Raw genomic sequence first — 23,509 nt, 5'->3', positions numbered from 1 at the left:
ATCACCAGAAAATGTAGCAATTAGACATTTCAGCCACTTAACCCTCTGTGCTATTCAGCCCTTCAGTATAAAACCAATCGAAAACTTTCTGCCTGATCAGCTGATGCCATTTGGATTGCCAGTTGATCGACAGCATTATCTGTACAGCAATATACGATAATTTTGCAAGGAGCTTTGCCATAAATTAGTAATAATTAATAACAATAATAATTGTACTACTGCGGAAATACCAAAAAGCCTTGCCAACACTTCTGATGCAATTATTATGGTCGAGTGTCCATCTACATATCAGAGGAAAAAGCAACGGTGAAGCAGTCACAACTACCAACACATTTTATCCTTTAATTTTAACTTGTTATTAAATATGAATCATTTTCAATGAAAACATTTCCATTCAAACCATTTAGATTTAAAATTAAGTTCTATTGGATTACCTACAGCATAAAGTGAAAGGCATTTTTATGTTACATGTTAGCATATTATTGTGCAATAACAAATCAAATTTTTAGTAACCAATAAATTTGGTTATCAACTTGTAGCTAATATTATTCATAGGCATAGAAGAATTAGAACTTTCTAATTAGATTCAGCATAAAATTCTGTCCTAGAACCTATATATTTGTGGAATTAGGGTTAAATTTAGTGGTGGTTGTTATCGTGATTTAAACTGTAAACAAATAATTAAGTCACCGAAAACTTTAAACGCAATTTTTTCGGTTTTGCTTTTCAGCCATTTAAAAAAATGTATGTAGACTTTTGACCATAAAATGTGTTATAATTAACATAGGAACAAACCTTTTGCAAAGAAATTTGTAGATTTTTCTCTGTTTAGTTGAGCAATAATCTAAATTTTAATAATTTCCTACTTAACCCCACTTTCTGAGATCATGACCCATTTGCTAACCAAACTAGCTCGAAATCTATAGACTACAACCACAGGTACAAAAGGCGCTGCAAAAGGCGCTTTTGTAGCAACGGGCGTAGTACACATTAAAGACTCCAGTCTAAACTATCCGTAATGGCAGCTATCTGTTTGGTCGCTTCCCTCAGGACGGCACAGAATTGTCGTTGTATAAATGATAGAACTCATGTAACGTTGAAGAAGGAAAAGCCATCTTTCGTTCAACTCCTTTTTATTCTGAGCACTACTGCCTAATACTACCTAATCCTAATTTGACATTTAAATAATAATCTCTGCTCTACCAGCGCTCTGCTAATACTAGCACTACTTGAAAGTTTTTCGAACAATTTATGGTCATGCAATGCATACCATCTGCTGGCATCCTTTTGTCCATATGAAAATACGTTAATTGATCGCATTTGGTTTTCATTTTGATAAAATCAACTTTTCTACTGTTTTTATTAATGGAAAACTTCTAGAGCTTTGGATTGTTGTGAATAGTTTCTTTTTGTTATTGGGTTAAGAAGAATAGTCAAACAAACATATTAAGTTGTGATATGTTGAAGGATGTGCTCAAGGTTTTTAGAATAAGAGTGCCTAGCAAATAAAACTTGGTGTTTAGCTAGCAGCGATACAAACTTGGATATTTTAGACTATACGTACCCTAATGTAGTCTGCAGTTTTTCTGCGCGACACAGCTGTGAACAGTGACGGAATTTACTTCATCACATCTCCTTTTTGTGCAAGTCTGTGGATCATGAAAAACTGGTGAAACAGATCTTTTAATGCCTTGAAAGTCCCATCCAAATACCACGTTTTGCATTGTTTTAAAAGTTTATTTGGGTTTCTGTTGCAAAAATCAGGTCTCTTTGACCATCATTAAAAACATCAGCAATAAAGTAATTCTATGGAAATGAAAGGTGAGATAGCTAAAAATATTGGCATAGTACGTTAAGGTTAGATTGAAATGGTGGCATATTCATGGCAGACCTGAAATGTAAAAATAGGTATATTGGGTTTCATCGTCACCCTAGGCTCTAAATAGATTATAATATAGCAATGGAAATTATAAGAACGGCTTAGCCATGTGGTTAGGCGCTTGTTAGTAAACTTGCGATTTGAATGTCGCGAGATCAAATCTAGTACGAAGGTGATTTTTGTAGCTAAGACTTTATCGCTATATCTGGACAGACAAACTCTGAGAGTTATATAGATTAAATATTAATATACTATATAGTTGTAATATTGCCCTGTTAGCACAGCCATGTGGCTGACTGGTGCATGAGTCAGCACACGCAGGTTCATATTACAGTTGCTGCCCCAATGACTTACCCTGTCAATTTTGAGATGTACCAGTAATAACCTATGCTTATCACTTGTTGGATGGCTAGGAGTTCCCTCGGGCTAAATTTGAAATAATAATGGAGCTGCAGAATTTGGCTAACCTTGAAGGTTTCTACATATTACAAGTGGTACTAAAGACAAAACTCGTAACAGTGAAGCAGACTTAAATTGATTGGCAACTCCTTGACTTGGCCAACAAAACCTCTATACAGTAATACTTCAACTTACGAGTGCTCCAACGTACGAGAAACTTGAGATACGAGCCAGCTTTTAAGCAAGTTTTAACATTAACATACGAGCCATGTTTGAGATACGAGCACGTGAGTCAGTTGCCAAGTATGCCGGGGGTGTTTTATGAGAACAGCATCACTCTGTATTTTTCAACTGCTCAGGTTATACTTTTGTACCGTGTTTTTGTGTGGGGTTTTCAGTGCAGAATTATGTAAATTAAAAGTACTCTGCGTTGACCAAAAGTTTGCTAGTAAAATGAAAGATAATGCAAAGAAAAAGCGAATGATAACAGTTGATATTAAAATGAAAATTATTGAAAAATATGCGAAAAATGTATGCGTGATTGAGCTAGCTCAGCAATATGACAGAAATACATCCACAATTATCAAACAGGATTATCAAAGGATTATATTCAGGGCATTTAGTTCGCAAAAGGACAAACCATAGTTTCTAAACAGCGCAGCTGTTATATAAATATGACACTTACGTGTGATTGAAGCGAAGAAGTCCCCGTCTCATTCTCCCACGGTTATATACTCGCCTTGAGACTACCACGCCCTTGACCAGTCATAACTTTTTGTAACCTCTCGCAACTACCTGTAACTACCATGACCTCGGACATTAGCGTAGCCCCGCGGCCCACCTACCCGATTATACAACATGCCCTTTTTCTTTTTTCCTTTATGGGCCACTAACCTTCCAGAAAAAACACTTGAACTCATTCAGTGACTCACCTTGCTGGTGGAGTTTACCTTACTTTTTACTCCTGGTCCATCAACTCATCCGGTGTACCATCGCTCTCGAGCAACCCGGAGCTGCCGTCGTACTTGGCGGCACCACTCTCTTCACTCTCCTGATCCTCTCCACCTCCTTCACTACCACCATGACCTCTGTCACTACCGCGGTGACCTCTGTCACTATCACCGTGACCTCTGTCACCAACAACACTGCCTCCACCACTACAACCACTACTCTCAACTGGCTCGGAAACTGGTGGTTGGGTCAGTAACGACTCCTCAACCTCAGATTCCGTTCCTTCCGTCTTTACCTTGCTCTCCCCAATAAGAGGCAGGCTTGACAGGCCTCCTGTGGGAGGTCTCCACCTGGGCCGTAACCGGCTGCTCATGGGATGGCACCACAGAGCTGGGAGTTGGCATAGGCCCACACCTATCTAGCTCGATCTCACCTGCCACCAGTGCAGGTCTGCTACCAGCAACTCTCCTCTGAACCTCGGCTAACTTCTGCACAACTACTCTGAATGCCTTGACATTTTCCAACTCCATGACTGCTGCCTCTCGTATGGCTTTTAGCCTAGCCAATTTCTCCTTCGACTTCCTCCGCACCTCCTTTTCCTCTCTTTCAATCTCTGCTACCTTTCTCTCATGACCATCTCTGTATAGTATTCCATTGCTGGATACCTCAGCTAAAAAAGAGCAGACCTTTTCCATTACAGATACTGGTTCAGCTACTTTCTTAGCACCATCACTTACCTCATCATGACTGTGTTTTCCATCATACCCCATAGACACTTGCACCTCTCTAGTGCTTTGGGCTCTCCCCCCTCGACTACCAATTTCTGCGTATCCGCTACTCTTTACTCTCTTGGTTTCACAAGTCCACCAATCTTGACCTGTGTGGCCTTTCTTAATATCGTGCTCTCTGTCAGACTTATTTGTCAGGTTTTGCAACTCGACATTATCTGAAACATAACTTGACCCAGCGATAATGGTTCTCGACAAAAAAGGGCTTAACTGGCTTAATACTTCTACACTCCTTAACAGGCTCAAACTTACCTTCGCATAACGCGTTTACAACAGCAAATAATTTAAGCTGCTTCAACTCAGTTATGCCCAAGAAGTTCGTTCTCAATCCTTTCACCACATGAACTTCAGCATCCATATGCCTGTCTTTACTTTCCAAATGAACTATTACACTTCCAACCACTTTTAACTCACTACCATCAGCAGTTTCTAAAACTGTCGACGGTTTCTTTAACCGTAGGTTCAACTTATTGGCTGTTGCCTCGGTTACTATAGACACCTCAGCCCCAGTATAAAACGTAAACTCTACAGTTACTCCATTAACTTCTAAATACTGCACAATTCCCTGGCCTAGTCATTGATCTTCATCATATTTATTTCTATAACCAGAGAATCTAACACTTCTGCCCTTACTATTATCCCGGTACCCTTCATCATACCGGCTCGTCTCGCGCCTCTCCTTATACTTCTCCCTCTCAAACCTATCCATACTGTTGTCCCTGTACCTACTCAATTTGTCTCTCATCTCACGGCGGCTTTCTCGGCCCCTGTACCTCTCCCTACTACTATCCCTGCTACCATATCGCTCATAGCTACTATCACGACTACCTCCTGACTTCCTGCTGCTACCCCGTCTGTCGTAACCTACATCTCCTCCCTTATCCCTACAATAACGGGATACATTTCCTCGCCTTCCTCAAGAAAAACATTTAATGGAGGGACAACTCCTCATCTCATGGCCACTACGTTTGCAATTGTAGCATACTCTATCTTCACTACCTTCTTTACTATTAATATTTTGCTCTATATCTAGATACATGCCTCTCCCTGCTATCGTCTCTATACTTCCTAGTGTCACTGTCCTTGTTATACTCCCGGCCTCTTGTCCCATATCTCCTAGTATCATGCTCCTCACTACTATAATACCTTCTACTACTCTTCGAGCTACCTCTAGGAGAAGATCTACCCGCTAAATCATAGCTTCTATCTCTATCATTACTCCGGTACTGCGCTTGGCTATCAAACTCTGATACCTTTGCTACTTCCATCTTAACCTCGCTTTTTAAACCGGTACTTCTACCCTCAGTTCTCAAAAATCTATCCGAGTTGTTGGCCATTTCACGAGCCCTCAATGCCTCATGTAATGACTCTCAAGTAAGATTGGCGTTCCTCATCAAATCTCTGATTACTTCTCCATCTCTCAACCCGTTAACCACTACTATAAGGGCAAACCTTACCCTATCATTATTATTAGCCACCTCTTCATATCCGCTAAAACTCTCTACCCGTTGTAAATATTCTCTATCACTTTCTCCAAGTGCCTGCCTAGCCGTAAGAAACTTATGCCCCTTTACGAACATACTCTCTTGTCTACCATAATAACCCTGCAAAACCTCCACTGCCTCTTCATAAGTAGAATTTACCTTATCTACGTTAAACCCTGCACTCCTCAATACCTCTCTACCACTGTGCCCAATAGCTCTCAATAGTGGCACTAAGTTAGCTCTACCTCTCATAATAGGGCGTCTATTGCCACATTCACTTTCGTAACTTCTCCTCTCAACAGCACTCTCAAGACATAAATTCATTTCTTCTATAAATCTTTCCCACAAGCCATCACCGTGCTCACCGAACACCAGTTTCGGAAAATCACTCTCCATCCCAACACAATATATCTCTCGCCACGAATTTACTCTACCCCACTCGTATAAATTTAATGTAATTCTCACCTCCGAACACTTAATAAATATTTACACCTCACCAACACCGATGCTTCACCGCTACAACACCTCACCAACACCACCCTACCTCACATCACCTCACCTGCATGCCCGTGAAAAGGTCTAATCAACCATTTAAACTTAACCCCTAACCAGAAAAATTATCGCTAATGATAACGCAAAAGAAAAAAAATCAGAGCTTCGTCAACTGCGCCATGTTATATAAATATGACACTTACGTGTGATTGAAGCAAAGAAGGCCCTGTCTCATTTTCTCCACGGTTATATACTTGCCTTGAGACTACCGCGTCCTTGACCACTCGTAACTTCTCATAACCTCTCGCAACTACCTGTAACTACCATGACCTCGGACATTGGCGTAGCCCAGTGGTCCACCAACCCGATTATACAACAGCAGCGATCTTCACGACCGCTGATGGAGAGACTGCTCAGGCATTGGATAAAAGATAAACAATTGGCCGGTGACAGCGTAACTCAAACGATGCTATGCGAAAAGGCCGGTGCGATCTATCAAAACTATAAAAATAGACATTCGGACAAGTTGGCTAGTGGTCGTGCATTAATTTTTTGTGACGACACCTGTGTTCGTCCTAATCGCAACATTTTGAAAGAGCGAGAAAGGCAAACGTTCTTAGATAGGTTTATCTTAAAATGGCCGGCTAGTCGCGAAAGCGAAATAAAGGAAAAATTAGCTAACCAGCGAGAAACTTCAAACCACGAATGCCAAAGAAATTTTAATTACGTTAAGTTAAAAATAAAAGTTTGCTTTTAGGTTTGCCTCTAAGTTTGTCTTTTAAGACATTGATAAAATCCAAATTTATCAAAGTCAACTGTTGTAATGAAGGATAACTTATATCTCCCTTCCTGGCAAATGCTAGCGGTAGCTGCTATTGTATGTATTTAATTTTACATTTCAATTAATCACATTTCCTTGCATTATTTTTGAATTGTTGCTTTTTGAAAGCATGTGGTAAATTAGGACAATAACCAACATGTTCTTTCTGTTACAATATCTTGTTTTGAGTGTTTTATTCGCATTTTTTAGAGTATGGAAACCAATCAATATATATTTAATGGTTATATAAATTCTATATATATAATTGTAATATTTAATATAATATATTTAATATATTATATTATAATATATATATATTATAATATTTAATATAATATATTTAATATTATATATTTATAAATTATAATGTATAAATTCTATATATAAATTATTTGCACCAACATGCGAGTAAATTAACATACGAGCTCAGTTTCGGAACGCATTAAGCTTGTAAGTCGAAGTATGACTGTACCTGTTTATGAATTAATGATTCCCATATCTCAGTTTCTTCTTCTTTCGGCTTTCCCATTTAAGGTACACCACTGCAACTGGCATATCCTGGAATGGAATATATTGCTCCCATTTGCACATGAGATTTGACACTGAAGCACTTGTGACTGGATGCCCTTCCTAGCACCACCAATGGTCTTGTGATTTGAACCACCGACCTACTGATTGTATGCTAGCGCACTAACCACTGAACCAATATCTCAGCTTTTATTATTGAATAATTTATGATCTAGTTTCCTGGATAGTTAATATTATCTACTAAATATGAGTACCTGTGTTGTGTTGTCACAGGCTGATATATGAACAGCTTGTAAACTTCTCCAAATACAAAGAATAAAAAGGTATATTTTACATAAAGAATCATTTTCAACATTAGCACATTAAGTGTAAACATACCCAGATCTACATGGCACACAAATGTCACTATTTATCATAAAATCAATGATTTCATTACCACTCTTTCTATTACTAGTTCAGTTACAAAATTCTTTCAAGGGAAGATTATCCACTAAACATGAGTACTGTGGGTTGTCATGGATTTATGTATGGATTGCACAATTCTCTGATTAGACAGAATATAAAAACAAACAATATATTGTATAAAATATATTGTCAACATTAGCATAGTTCATGCAGATGAATTTAATTCTTGCAAGAATGTTCCATTCACTTGGGTTGGTGTGGCTTATGGCCGAGTAACATGTGCACTTGAAGATAAAAGGTAAATTCGCTGGACATGTCAGTGGTTTCCAGTGCATTCAACAATCTGCAACGATATCAAAACATCACTGTAGAGCTTTCAAGAGACACATAATCAGTTTATTCTGGTAATGCTTTTACATTTCAATCCAATTCTGAGTATAAATTTATACAAAACACCATCCAGCGTATACTAATATAAAATGGATTTCCCTAACTTATTATATACAGCAAAAGATATGCACAAAGAAGAAAACATGTTTGACCTTTGTGCGAGTCAACACTTGAAGGTGTCATGTACACTTCTTTCGGTAAAAGCTCAGTGAAAAAATAAATTTTATTTCGTGTAAAGGGCTATAAATTTCGAGTTTACATGCAGCCAGATCTTATACCGCAACTAATAAAACTGCCAAGATTAATAGCCTTAATAAGAAACAAAATTTCATTTGGATGTTTTTACAGACACAGCCCGTATTTTGGAGCTGTTATCCTTTGACTTTGAACTATGACCTTTTCCAACCACCATTATCATGCACCTAGCTGACTTCTCATAAACTGTCATAATGCTAAATAAATCATATGAAGCATGGAATATGGAAAATAAGGAACTCCATAACATCACAACACACACTCTTTCCAAAATTTGAAAATTTCCTTTTACATATATGTAGATCATTTGAGTAAGCCTCTATGAAATCAATTTGTGAAGCCTGACAGCTAATGGCAAATTTAGCTACCAAGCTACGGTTGAGAACCCCAGGTTCCCAAACTTTGCTGAATTCATGTATGAAGCTTTTGAATCAGTTAAAACCACTCCAAAAATAAAACAATCATAAAAAATAATATAAAAACTACGTAATGATTGTTCACGGGCTTGTAAAATGATTTATGTTAATCATGCAGAAATGGACAGTTGTGAGTGCAGTATGACCAGCCAAACATGTTCCCTTTTGTTCCCAAACATGTTTCTTCAGCCAAACAATCTGACCTTCGACATGAATGGCAGTACAACAGGAAAGAATCGTATTGTTGCTTTTTATGCTTGCTGATTGAAAGATCACTCGAAATTAAACTAAATAAAAAATTTTCAATGGACGCCGATTCGGAATATAAAACCATAGTAACCTGAATGTAGCACCCTCCATCCACTGTTTAGTCAAATCAGGCTCTGCCTCTTCCATCCTTCGAAATGGTGATGAGGTTTTACAAAAGTTTATATAATCTTCAACAGTTTTTGTAATAGGATGTGGAATATTGTCTATCCTGAAACAAACAAGTCAACATGTTTGTGCCACACTGGCTACAATCGCAACACAAAACTATAAACTTGTGAAACAGACTTGTCTTATCATCTCATCTTACTTTATCGCACATCTGAATGTTTACCCCACAAACCTCTGCTTTTATTATACAATTCTATGGTTAATTCCAAACTTTCATATTGCATTGAAACATGGGGCAGTGCGCCTCCCACCCATTCTTGGTTTTTATCTTCAAAAGCGCATGATAAGAACCATTCACAAAGTTTTGTCTAAATCTCCCACAATCTTCTTCCCGTGCAGGCCATCGCATTGTGGATTACCAAAAGGAGATATTTTGGAAACAACTCCCTAATACTATAAAAACAGAGAAGGTGGCCAGTTTCAAGAAAAAAACATAAATTACATCTTTTAAAAGTTTGCTTGCAACAAAATTCACGTCACAGGTATTTGGTATCAAATGATTCACTATGTCTTACTCTGCTGTGTGGTAGGTGCAAAATATGTGGAAATGTGATTACAAGCTTTTAAAAGCTCAAAAATGAACAGGTAACCGCAGCCATCACGAAAACGCCATAGTAAGGAATCTCTTTATTTTGACGATGTTCTCAAACATTTTGGTTATTGTTTTCACATGCGATGTTATCACATGAAATTAAAGGCCAATAAAAGGCTCAATATAAAACGTCTCATAGCACTAGTTTATGACAAACACTTCAGGTTCTACCGAAGGGTCTGTATCAAATATAGATGCTCACGACTTTACATCTTGTTTCGGCTTGGTCTAATCTAGTGCTGCACGATATCTTTGCATGTACATTCGATTATTTGGTCTCAAAATATATCGAATATCTAAAAATATCGAACATTGGAGTTGTCTTCTTTCAATATATTGTGTTAGGCTTTAACATGAACGATATGAGAGGATATTGGCTAATATAGGTTGAAAAACAGGAGTTGTTACCTCGTTACAATAAAGAGAATAGACAACTCCATTTTTGCAAAATAAAATCAGTCGATATTTTGATAAAATATCGGCTTTGATATTAATATCGACTCGAAAACTGACCAAATATAAAATCATCCACTGAAATATATCGTCATATCGAATTATATCGTGTTATCGTGCAGCACTAGTCTAATCGTCTAGTCGTAATCTGATCATTTGACCCATACTTCCTGCCAAACAGTGCGGATAATTTCTGCAGCATTTTTCGACAATCACAGGTGACTAACAGGCTCGTCATGTTTATCAGAGGATGATATGCACTCCTTCGAGGTTAGGTTAAAAAATTAAACGAATTTTTAAGATAGGATTTGAGATGTCAGTGCTCAAAGTGACAGCATTACAATGATGATGCAATAGATAGATGCGTAAAGACAATAAACATGGTTTTATTGAATGCGTGAAGTATATTTGTGAAAATATTTCGACGAATGAGGTTGCACGAAAGTGTAAACAGAAGCCATCGTGTTCAACTATGTCTCATTTGAGCCGTTTTGGAAAGAGATTCTAATCTACGACAGTTTCGTGATGGCAGCGATTAACTGTTCGTTTTTTAGCTTTTGAGAGCTTGTAATCACATTTCCACATATTTTGCACCTACAACACAGTAGAGTAAGTAATCTTTTGGTACCAAATAACTGTAATATGAATTTTGTTGCAAGTCAACCTTTAAATTAATCCTTGAGATTAGCAGTTTTTATAAGAAGACGACTCCTAGTTATTGTAAGTACGTGATGTTGTGCATTTCAAAAAGATAGTTTTAACAAGTGAATAAAACCTAATTACTCATAAAAATTGATCTTGATTACACGATGATGACAAGCCAGACGCCAAGAATAGCTATGCTAATGTGTATTATGGGCTTCATCACTCCTCCAGCTTTTTTTCTTTTGTTTAATTACTACATTGTTGATGAAAAAAATCAAAAATCAAAATCAAATCATCTTTCCATTCATGTGCAGTGAAGGTGAAGTCTACTAAACCAAAACACTTGTCTCAATCACGACACAAAACTATAAACATGTAAGACAAACATGTCTCATCTTTTCATTAATGTAAAATAACGGTGGAGTCCACTTAACTAGAGAGCTGTGACTGTTTGATTGTTGTATTTTGGACATTTACAATTTTTTCTTAGCAGCATAGATCTTGAAGTGTAGCAAAAATGAAAAAAAATCAATTTAAATTAACATTGAAGGTGTGGGCTCCGCTTAACTTATCATAGAATTACCGTAATTATGAACCCTAAATCAAGTGACAGTGATAAAAAAAGAAAGGATGTAGACACAAACCACTAATACCACAGTTACTGTCGTCATTAAATTTAAAAGTTAAGTTTATTTTTTAAGGGCCGTAGGGGTGGATTCGGAAAGATCTTGGAATGGATCAGGCAATTTACATGTATTTTACCGTTCGTATAATGTAAACACACTCAGAACGGATTACGCTGCAGGATCGTAGGCAATCCTATAGCGTATTTATGCTGTAGGAGCGTACACTGTATACAAGTAAAATCACATCAAGATAGCCCATATAAATTGCGCTAATTACTGTTCACTATAATATACTGTATATACATGTACTTTACAACATTTAGCATTGAAGACAAAAAACTTCCAAGTCGGGGAAATTGTTTAGATTAGCAACAAAAGTTAGACAACTCCTGAAACAGCAAAGAGCATTTTACTACATAAATGCCCTAATCCATTCCAAGCCCCCACAAAACTCGGACATAATCTATTTATAGAAATCTCGGTGTTTTTCAGTCTGTCATTTGTCTGTCCTGCTATAGCAATAAAATTTTAGAAATGAAAAATCGCCTTCGTACTGAAGTTGAGCTTGCCACGATCAAATCGTAAGTCTATACTAACTACCGCGTGTAACCACAAGGCTAAGCTGTTTTCATCTTATTTTATACTATATATTCTTTTTGCGATTGCACACGCTAAATGTGCACTTTTTATTATTAATTAGTTAATACAGTGTGCCCTTGAGTTATCATGCTGTAAGATTTTTTGCCTTACTGTATGGAACATGAGGTTTTTCGTCCTCGCCAAAGACAAGACAAAATTTTTTTGACGTATCTTCCGCCGTATAATATCATGAAAAATTCTCTCGAAATTAAAACTTGGCAGTGGGTGTACCGATTACGAAGAAATAATAAAAATTTCAATATGCTAATCACTGACATCCCTCCCACAGCGCCTGACAGAGATGCGATGCTCGCTATCTCAGTTCAGAGTTATTAGTTGTAAGTTATAGTAAAAACGAAACCAAAAACAGATACGTGACAAGATTTTAGACTGTTGAAGTTTAGTAAAATACATACTAAAACTTAGCTTTGAGTATATGTTTAGCAAGCTAAATTCAACATTTATGTTATACGTCTGTCTCACAGGTAAGAATTCCCCACGGTACGTACTGCACGTAGTACATTGGAATGTTACATTTTATTGCAGATCATAACCCCTAAATACACTAAAATTACTGTTGGTAACTATCGTTACTAAGGTTAACTAATTGTTACTAATTTTTAGTACGTACAATAAGTATATAAAATTTTTATGATTTTTACAAGGGTTTGTTTGCATTAAATATTTACTGCGGGTTTCTATACCACTATACGGCGTTCTCGCCTTTCGATGCCAACACTGCAACGAATTAAAATTATATCATTGTATACCACCAAATCATCCTTTATTGTAATCATAGCAAAACATACCTTATTTAGCAATCAGTTGCCAATTATTTCACATCTACATTTAAACACCTTCACAGTTGTTTTATTTTGTTTCTTGATTTATTTCAACTGTACAAAACACTTAAAAAGTTAGTTTTTGCAAAAGGTTCCCCATGTTACTCTGCTGTGATGTAGGTGCAACATGTGTGGAAACGTGATAAAAAGCTCTCAAAAGCTCCAAAATGAACAGGTAATCGCAGCCATCACGAAAACACTGTACAAAATGAACACATTTACTAACAAAATATACATAGTAACTTCAAAATGAACACACACAATAACAATGAAATTTATTGTTTATTTGGCTTTTCAAACAAACCAAGTAAACAGGTCAAGCTATGAAAAACTTTTTGGTCTTTCGTTATCTACAAACCTTTCGAAAGTCGAAGAAATCTTGCTATGAAAAGATGTTTCGTAACTTGAAAATTTCGCAAGCAGAGTCTTTCATAAGTAGTGGTTCCATTGTATTACATCACTGTGTTAATGTGTTAATCTTTCTATTCATATATGATTTCAATGTTAGACAGTGAAAAAACTACGGTGTCAATCCATTGGAACCAATTAAAATAATGTTTAATTACCTTGTTTTATCACTATAAGGAATTTGGAAGCATTCATCTGTATAACGGCGTCTCACCATGTAATTACCAGAGGCAAAGAAGCCTCTCTCCTCAGGTCTATCCGCTATCTGTAATAAGTTAACAGGCTGAATAGTATGTATATGATACTTAAATGTTCAAATGTTCAAAATGCTGATTTTATTATAAAAGGAAAACCAGATAAGCATGTTTTATCTAGTAGATGCTAGCTAATCAAGTATAAACTATAACTATAACCTATATAGTTATAGTTTATAGTTATAGAAACAAAGCAGGTTTTCCTGCAAATACGAAAACATGAACGAGAGAAAATCTCAGCCGAATTAGCTAGAAAAAGTTACAACTAGCTAATAAAGAAAAATAACAATAAATAAAATAATAAAGCTATCAGTAAGATTACATAACCAGTAAGATTACATAACCAGTAAGATTACATAACCAGTAAGATTACATAACCAGCAAGATTACATAACCAGTAAGATTACATGGCTTTTACAGTTTTATCAATAAAATGATAACAGCAATATACAACAACACTATAGATGTATTTTATAACACTTTGTAATAGTATAAAGTTCTCTAGTTTTCCTTTGACTTGTTATTGTTAAGATTTAATTTTATAATTTTTTGGCATTTTGCATGCAGCTGATTAGTAAACATTCAGAGTTAAACGCTATTTTTAAATGTCAAATTTGACAGTCTATAAGAGGCAATTCTGCATAGGACGCACCCTCAATTTCAGGACTTCATAAAAATTTATTTATTTTTTGGTATTTTAGTAGGTTATCACAGAGTCATAGATTTTAGCTACCCACTCCGAACGAGTATGGAAACTATTTCTGGAAGGAGTAAACACGATCCATACAAAAACTTTACAGAAAATAAAATAATAAAACAAGACATCATAATAAGTGAATAGAAACATAAAAAACTAGGTCATAAAATGTTACTCGTCATTAAAACCAAAAAATTCGTCGCAAGCAGAATGTTGTAATTGGCCTTCATTATCATCGTCTTGAAATAACCCTCCTGCGTCATCCTCTGTTCCATCAAGATTATTGCTGACATTATATTTCCTGAAAGGTTTTGCAACAATTTCAAATCTGATATTATCCCAAACTTGTTTAACCCTTTCACAGGCTTCTGCATTGCTCGGTCTTTTCATCCTTCCTGTTGGTGTGAGATTGTGGTTTGGCATTGTCATCCAACCGTTCTAAAGCTCCCTTATGCTTTGCCTGAATGACCTATTTAGGGATACATCTGAAGGTTTTAGTTGACCTGTTTACTCACTAGGAATGACTGCTTTATCCGTCCATATTTTTGCAACTTTTCTTACAGAACATGATTCGTAATAATCCACCCGGATGTTTCACCCATATGTCTCGTAACCGTTTTTTCACTTCTTCATCTATTTTTTGGATGGCCATGAACACTTTTTAGTATTTTTTAAGGAGAGTTTTTCTTTTACAAATAAGAAACGGGGGCAGTTTTGTTCTATCAGTGCGACATGAAAAAACAATCGTATAATGGTCTTTTCATGACCTGCCGTTTTCACTCCCTTCGGGCTGTTTCTTTGGATGGTACATCAAACGTTAGTGTAACTTCTTCTATATTTCCAATCCTAGTACAAAAGGAATCTTTCCATCTAGAAGCTATAACAAATTTATGAAAATTGACTATTTCGTCATCATAGTCGGCTGGCATTTTCTGTGAAATCTATGTTTTTGTTCGCAATAACAAACCTTCCCTTTTCATAAAGCGATAATACCACCATTCTGTGCCTCTAAAATAATTCTCAATCCTGTGCCCATGTGCAAATTTTCTGGCTTCATTCCGTATTATTTTTATAGACACACAATTGCTGGAGTTCCTTTCATTTACCACCCCTTTTTTTATTTCCTCATATATGCAGGCGAGTGCGGAATTAAAAAACAAAAGTTCTGCTCTCCTTCACTTCTTGTAGTTACTTTTCTTGCAGCCGCCAAGATCATACCATTTTTCAGTAGGAGGCTCAAAATAATTTCCTGCTGCTCTGTTTCCATGTCCTTTAGCATATTTGATATCGTAAAGTGTGTAACAAATAGGGTCACTTTGCCTCTTGTTTTTTGTATCCATATTCTCAAAGGTAAAATCCAGTAAATAAACTTTATAAATAACGCAAATAAATGAACGCTAGCCTAAGCTAAGACATCTGTGTGGCATTTTCGTTTAAAAATTTAGCCAACATTATTATCATGTACATAAGACACAGGGATATTTTTACGCTATTTTTTGATAAAAAAAGTGTACCTTATAGACCATCAAATACAGTACTTCTAAAGGCTATTCCCAGTTCATCGAAGGAGCTATCCTTCAAGTTCATTTTATGAAGTTCTTTTCAAGTTACTTTTTAAAGACTCAAATTTAAACAAATTTTACTGTTAATGAAATAGCTGCTACTAAGTTTAAAACATTTTGTTTTCAAACAGAAAATATTTTCATTCACAAACCCAAATAATAGTCACAATGCAAGGCAAAAGAATATCACCTTATTATATAAGCAATTATAATATGAGGAAAAGGATATAAAAATTGTCCCTACAAATAAATTTAAACGACATTTTTTATGTTAACAATACCTCCTTAAGTATAGGATTGACTTCAGCAGATTTAGGATGGCTCGAAGCTTGAGCTAAACCTGCATAGCTATATAGAGCAATAACCCCTCCAGGAGTTAAGACTCTGTCAGCTTCTCTAAAAAATTTCGCTAAATCCATCCAGTGTGCCGCAGCTGCTACTTGAAGTAATGATACAGTCTCATTTTCGACAGGAAGTGCTTCCCCTGCTGACACCCTGTTAGCAAAAATCCAGGAATAAAAATGTCAAAGGCTGTTTTTCCCTAAAGCAAACTCATGAGAGTGACAATTTCTTGCCTAAATTAGGCGATACGTTATCAATAATTTCATGCATAGAAAACACATTAACGAAATTTTAAAAAGAATATTTTAGCAAACATGTAACATTTCATGTATACATCCTGGAAGTCCCTTGCTATTATAGAGAACAGTTTCCATCTTTGATAAATGATTATGAATGAGACAAAACAGCCTAAATCTATCTTTGTTAGTAACAAACCAAAGATTAAATCCAAGTAAACAGGCAACATGCAAGCAAGTAAAAGTAAGTATGTTAATTATAAAAGGCAAATGTCAACTTCAACTTTTGGGTGTCACTTAGGGGAACTATTACATCAAAGTCAAGAGTTCTGATACTAAAATGTGCCTTTGAATCCCAATCCGGCATTACAGATACGAGCAAAAGTACATGTATATATAACAGGTTGAATTATACCAGCCCTCGAACCACTTTCAACCTAATATATATGTTAACCACTTACTTAAAGCTAACATTCTCCGGATGTTTGCTTTTCTTTGCCTCTGCTATCTGCTCTTCACTGATATCTACCCCCAATACTGAGTCAAAGTATTTCGCTAGTGGAGCTGTAGATTGGTGCCCAGTACCGCAGCCAACATCAATGGCAAAAGGAAATTTGTTGGCTTCATTTGTTGCCTACAGCAAACTGGAGTATGAAAATTGAGCAACATAGACTTATAACATCATTAATTGTTAGTGAGAGATGCATATAAGACAAGTCTTTGTTAGGTAGTGTTGACTATTTGTTTATTATTGATCGCTTCCCAAGTATATTAAAACCTGTATTTGAATGCCACCTCTAATAGAACGCCACTAATGAGAGATGAGTAGTTGTTTAGAAGCATTGATTATTCATTTATTATTAGTAGCTTCATAAGTATGTTATATAAACAACTGCTAGAGTTGTCTTTTCATTTTATGTTTAAAATAATGCATTCTATATTGACATAAATTACATAACACGCTGATAAGCCCGCTGCATGAAAGCTTTTAGATAAAAGTTATCATTGCAATGATGCACATGGGGAGTTTAACATACAACTGTCGTAGTTTTAATTAGACTCGTTATATGCGCACATGCGCAGCGGGGCTTTTTGTTCATGCCTGTTTGAAGATAACTTGTAAATATATGTTCTCTTGCAACTAATTCAATGTACCAACTTCTTAATGACTTGTTAAGTCATGACATGGCGTCGTAGGCAACACAAGAACCTGTGTGAATGCTCTTTCTAAGTCCACAACTCGATCTAACCAATGGTGACGAGTGGATGCCCAGCACATTTAAGATTTAGTGAAACAGCATCACTTATCATTTGGTTGGATGGTGGATTTATGGCGTTGGTCGAGTTGTGACAATAAGGACCAGATAAGTGCTATACAGTATCTACATGCTATACCTATCTACACTATCCCATGGAAAGAATAATTGAAAGACTCGTTAAACAGTCACTGTAGCAGCAATTCTGCCAAGAAAACAACAAACTGTCACTGATTTAATATTAAATTAGTTTCATGATAGTTGGATTAAAATTAGTAGTAATGTAACTGTTTGACGTGGTACTGCAAAGCATAGGTATTGTTTTATATTTTTCTTCAGTTCAACAATAGCATTTTGGGATATTTTCATGTAAATTAAGTTAAACATACTAGTACGTGATCCTGAACCTAACTAGCTAACTATGGGGGACTCACTTAGACCACCAGGAGAATTAGATTTTTCTGACACTCAACATTCCTGGCCAGAGTATAGGAGACGTTTTGAGCGATATAGAATTGCCTCGGGGTTAAGTGAGAAGTCTGCTCAGTGACAGGTCAACATGTTAATTTACTGCATGGGACGAGAAGCAGAGACAATCATAGCTCAGGTGGTTGTAAGGGATCCTAGAGCAGCAGTGGTAGCTAATGTAGGTCTAGGCATACCGGCAGCAGATGCTGAAGATGCTGATGCCACTCTTTATGATCGAACTTTAGAAGCATTGGATGCTTATTTTACTCCGAGGGACAATCATCTGCATTATGCTGTGTTGTTCATGTCGCGATCTCAGCAGCCAGAAGAAAGCAATGAGCACTTCATCCGGAGTTTACATGATTTAGTGTCAAAATGTAGTGGTTGGGACCAACCCCACAAGGAAGATATGCTGAGAATCCGACTATTAGCTGGGATGAGGGATAAGGAGCTTAGTCGTGAGCTTCAAATGAATGCTAATATAACTTTGGACCAAATCAAGCAGCAGTTGAGGATGAAGGAAATCATTGCTCAAAACCAGAAAGCCGAACTAGATGGTGAGAAACAAGTGTTTGCGGTCCAACAATCTAGGCAACCGGCAAACCGCAGCCAACGAGGTTCAGACAGAAAATCACAAACTGCATCATTAATCAAAAACTGTAACTTCTGTGGTATGGATCATGTAAAGGGACGATGCCTTGCTTACAACAAGCTGTGCAACAAATGTAAATGACAGGCCATTTTGCTAGAGTTTGCAAAAAGACTGTAGACACGAAGCAGGTGAATCAAGTTGAGATTCCTCATATGCCTAATGACAGTTTGGATGAAGGCGAACAGTTTCATGTTAATGTAGTGCAGGGTGGTAATAGTAATAGCAATAGAGTAGGGGTAATTAACGATAATAAATGGTTGTTAGATATTGTCATTGAAGGAGAGACACTTCAGGCCAGGGTAGACACTGGGGCGGAGGTTAGCCCTATGAGTAAGGAACAGTACAAAAGGTTGGGTTTGAGTGTACTCACAAATACAAAAGCCAAGCTCTCAGGCTATGGTAATAGGCCAATCCCTGTTTTAGGCTATGTAAAACTCCCAGTTGTAGTTTCTAGTGGTCAAACAGCCATAGTTAAGTTTTATGTAACTGACAACAACAATCAGACTTTGTTAGGAATGCCTGCAATAGTTGGGCTAGAACTGTTGCCAAAGAAAATAAACCAAGTTACGGGGTCAGCAGAATTACATGAATCAAATCAGAACTTTCTTGACAAATATCCAGATGTGTTTCAGGGTTTGGGTAGGTTTGGTTCTCCTGTCACCTTGGAATTGAAGTCGGGAGCAGAGCCTAGGTCTCTGCCACCCAGACTTGTTCCACGCAAGAAGCGTAATAGGCTTAAGATTGAACTAAACAACTTGGTCAATTCTGGGATGATCATAAAAGACACCACCCTAGCTCAGTGGCTTTCGCCACTTGTGCTTGTAAACAAGCCTAATGGGGGTCTTAGACTCTGTCTAGATCCGCAACACCTGAATAGTCAGCTCGTTCGAGCTCAATATGCCATTCCCACTACACCTGAGATATTCTCACGTATTTCAGGGTCCTCATTCTACACTAAGCTAGATGCCAATATGGGTTTCTACCAGATCCCACTTGATGAGGAATCCTCTAGGCTAACAAGCTTTATGACACCTTTCGGCAAATACAGATACCTGAGGATGCCTATGGGTATTTGTAATGCCCCTGAGATTTATCATCAAAGGATGTTAGATGCCATGGTAGATCTGGATGGAGTGGAGGTGTACATAGACGATCTCTTGGTTCTTGCCCCTGCAAGACAAGAGCATGATAGGAGGTTAGAGAAAGTACTTGATAGATGCAAGCAGTGGGGTCTCACGCTAAACACTAACAAGGTTGTATCGGCTAAAGAGACTGCCTCCTACTTAGGCCATGAACTTACTAAAGAAGGAGTTCGAGCTAGTCATACAAAAGTTGAAGCTGTCCAACTCATGACTGTCCCAGAGGATAAGAAAACTGTACAGCGCTTCCTTGGGTTTGTCAACTACATGGCTAAGTTTATTCCCAATCTATCAGAGCACACGTATCCGTTACGGATGGCTAGCAAAAAGAACACACAGTTTATGTGGGGTTCTGAACAACAGCTAGCTTTTGACAAGATCAAGGAACTGATGTCAGTAGCACCCACGCTAGCATATTATGACTCACTGGTTGAGGTAACATTGTCCGCTGATAGCTCGTCCCACAGTATTGGCGCTGTATGCTTGCAGGACGGCAAGCCGATAGAGTTTGCAGCCAAATCACTCACTCCTTGTCAGCAAAGATACAGCTAGATTGAGAAGGAGCTGTTAGCCACTTTATTTGCATGCAAAAGGTTCAAGCACTACTGTTTTGGCCAGGCTCAGATCAAGGTGGAAACTGACCACCTTCCACTTTTAGGCTTCATGAAGAAAGATATAAATGATCTTTCTCCCAGACTAGCTGCCATGAGACTGGAGTTGCTCACATATCTAGTAGAGCTGGAATTTAAGCCTGGCACCCAGATGGTGCTGGCTGACACTTTGTCACGGGCTTGCCCTGAAGGCACAAATATGGTGGAGGACTTGGAGATTGATCCTTTGATATCTGTATGTTCTGTTGTGATTAGGAGTGATCAGGTAATAGACAAATATCAGAGGGCCACTTCTGCTGATGAGGAGCTATCTGTGGTATTGAAATATATCCAGGATGGGTGGCCAACTCATGAGAAAAGCTGTGCATGTCGAGCCAGGGCTTATTGGAATCTGAGAAATTCTCTTAGTGTCATCGATGGTGTGGTATTCTATGGCACTCGTCTGGTTATACCAGTATCATTAAGACAGGAGGTGATGATGTCACTTCACAGTGCACATCAAGGTGTGACTAAGACTATGCAGCGAGCCACTGAGTCGGTCTATTGGCCAGGTCTCAAATGTAGATTAGAGGAACACTGTCTCTCTTGTGAGTATTGTGCCAAGGAGGAGAGGAATCAGGAGAAAGAGCCACTGATTCCTTTTCCTATTCCAGACTACCCTTTTCAGGTGATAGGCACAGACTTGTTTCGCTTGGAAGGGGTGGACTATCTGTTGGTTGTGGACTATTTTTTGAAATGGCCTATAGTGAAACTTCTTCTTACAAGTACCACAAGCAAAACTGTCACTCAATCTATGAAAGAAATTATCACTGATTATGGGCAGCCTGAGACCATCGTGTCGAACAATGGGCCGCAGTTTTCAGGAAAGGACATCAGGATTTTCTGTCAAAACTACAATATAAATCACAGTACCAGCTCTCCCCTACATCCATCAGGTAATGGACAGGTGGAGAGGACGGTGGGGACGGTGAAAAACATGATGAGGAAATGTATTCAGGAGTCTGGTGACTGGCTGCAGGGACTTTTGACTCTGAGGAACACGCCTGTGGGAATGGGTTTGGCCTCACCAAGTGAGCTGTTGCAAGGGCGTCTCTTGCGAGATAGTCACCCAGTGCCCATACAATGATACCAGATTGCTGGTTATGACACAGCTAAGGTTCTTCAGGTGCTTGGAGACCAAAAGAGTACCGATAAGTACTATTTTGATGAACATGCCAAGGCAGAGAAATCTGTGCTGCAGCCTGGACAGCAGGTCCATGCTCGTACTGCAGCTGGGGAATGGAGAGTGGAGGAGGTAGATAAAGTTGCTGGGGTTCGATCTTATTAGGTAAACTCTAGAAATCATAGGCTTAGGAGAAATCGTAAGGACTTGCGTCCTACTACTGCAGTAGTAGGCGTAAGTGATTCAATAGATCGGTCCAGTCCAATAAATTCGGCATGCCCTATTCCAGATACCATGTCACAGAATGATGGTGCAAAGGAATACATGGGTGTCACAGATGGGTTACCACAAGTGCCTAATGTGATATCCTCACCAAAATTGCCAATACCATCACCTGAGAGCTCAATGACCACCCGGTCAGGACGTAGGACTCAGAAGCCTAAGTGGCATGATGACTATCATTTCTAATTCAGATTTTATCTCACTGGAAGGTTACCCAGTCCTGGGTGTCTCTCTTTATTTAGTTTGGTTAGTAGTAGAGATTATATAGCTTAGAAATAGTTAAATTGTTGGATGGTTATTGTAATCTCTGGGAAAGGGAGAGGTCGTAGTTTTAGTTAGACTCGTTATATGCGCACATGCGCAGCGGGACTTCTTGTTCATGCCTGTTTGAAGATAACTTGTAAATATATGTTCTCTTGCAACTAATTCAATGTACCAACTTATTAATGACTTGTTAAATCATGACATGACCTTGATGCCGAACTACATGATGAGCTTTATAGAAAAAAGATCACTATTTGTGGAATCTTAATGATATGTTTTACTATACAAACCATAGTTTTGTTTGAGTCAGGCAGCTTATAGCTTCAGTTTGTTCTGTACACACATTTCATATGCAAACATCCTTACATTTTGTTAAATAGTAAACTTGTTTGGTAGAAAACAAAGTCACCGTTTGTTATGTCGCCAACTATGTGTTTAGAATAACCTGCTAGAATTTTTGAAACATGTCTGATATGAAAAGATAGAAAGAGGTTATGAAAAAATAATAAACGTACAGTACCTCGGGCAAACACCTGGTTTGTTTAAAGATCGCAAGTACAGATAGGTTTGTTGCTAAAGTTGCTCACTAGATGGTGCCGTTGGGCAAAGGTTAATAAAGATATTTACAATCAAACTTACACCATTATTTAAAAAATCAATGCATAATGCAAAAACAGAATCAGGATACGAAGGTCGGTATATGGCGTAATTTTGGGAAACTAGTTTGCTCGCGAAGTATCGGGTACCCATAGCAATATGGCTTGGTCAAACCGGCTTAGCCTTGGCATGGCTCTCGTGGGATTTTGGGAGAGAGAGCCAATCGCCCACGAGAGCCATGCCCAAGCTAAGACGGGCTCGTCCATATATGGGCAACCAGAGCCGTATAGCTTTAAAAAGACACGCGACAAAACCGGAAACAAAACTGCTTGTTTCCAAACCAACTCCGATCGACATACTGATCTCTAATGGAATATTTTTACCTCGCCCTCAATATCGCACTTTTTCGCATTTACTTAACATTTTTACATCAAATTATTGACAGTTTATTATCTGTTTTTTGTTTTCTTTCAAATGATGTGTAATACAACAATCAATTTCAAAGCGACTTCCAAAGCGGGAGCGATTTTTGTTGGT

General features: G+C 37.7%; 2 protein-coding genes across 2 annotated transcripts; both read right to left on the bottom strand.

Moving 5' to 3' along the window:
- Positions 1 to 3,236: 3,236 nt before the first annotated feature.
- On the bottom strand, positions 3,237 to 5,354 carry LOC137407746 (pre-mRNA-splicing factor 38B-like). The gene is made up of 4 exons (XM_068094128.1): positions 5,164 to 5,354; positions 4,651 to 4,901; positions 3,663 to 4,175; positions 3,237 to 3,562 (listed from the first exon to the last, which is right to left on the bottom strand). Exons 1-4 carry the CDS (start codon positions 5,352 to 5,354, stop codon positions 3,237 to 3,239), a joined length of 1,281 nt encoding a protein of 426 aa, XP_067950229.1.
- Positions 5,355 to 7,333: 1,979 nt separating this feature from the next.
- On the bottom strand, positions 7,334 to 23,134 carry LOC137408302 (putative methyltransferase DDB_G0268948). Its single transcript, XM_068094778.1, has 6 exons — positions 23,015 to 23,134; positions 17,003 to 17,175; positions 16,245 to 16,458; positions 13,609 to 13,715; positions 9,148 to 9,285; positions 7,334 to 8,089 (listed from the first exon to the last, which is right to left on the bottom strand). Exons 1-6 carry the CDS (start codon positions 23,123 to 23,125, stop codon positions 7,990 to 7,992), a joined length of 843 nt encoding a protein of 280 aa, XP_067950879.1. The 5' UTR covers positions 23,126 to 23,134; the 3' UTR covers positions 7,334 to 7,989.
- Between the last annotated feature and the right edge of the window lie 375 nt (positions 23,135 to 23,509).

Source organism: Watersipora subatra, chromosome 11 (genome assembly GCF_963576615.1).
Source record: "Watersipora subatra chromosome 11, tzWatSuba1.1, whole genome shotgun sequence".
NCBI lineage: Eukaryota > Metazoa > Bryozoa > Gymnolaemata > Cheilostomatida > Watersiporidae > Watersipora > Watersipora subatra.
The sequence above is the reverse complement of the archived record's forward strand: the minus strand, read 5'-3'. Positions and strand labels throughout refer to the sequence as shown.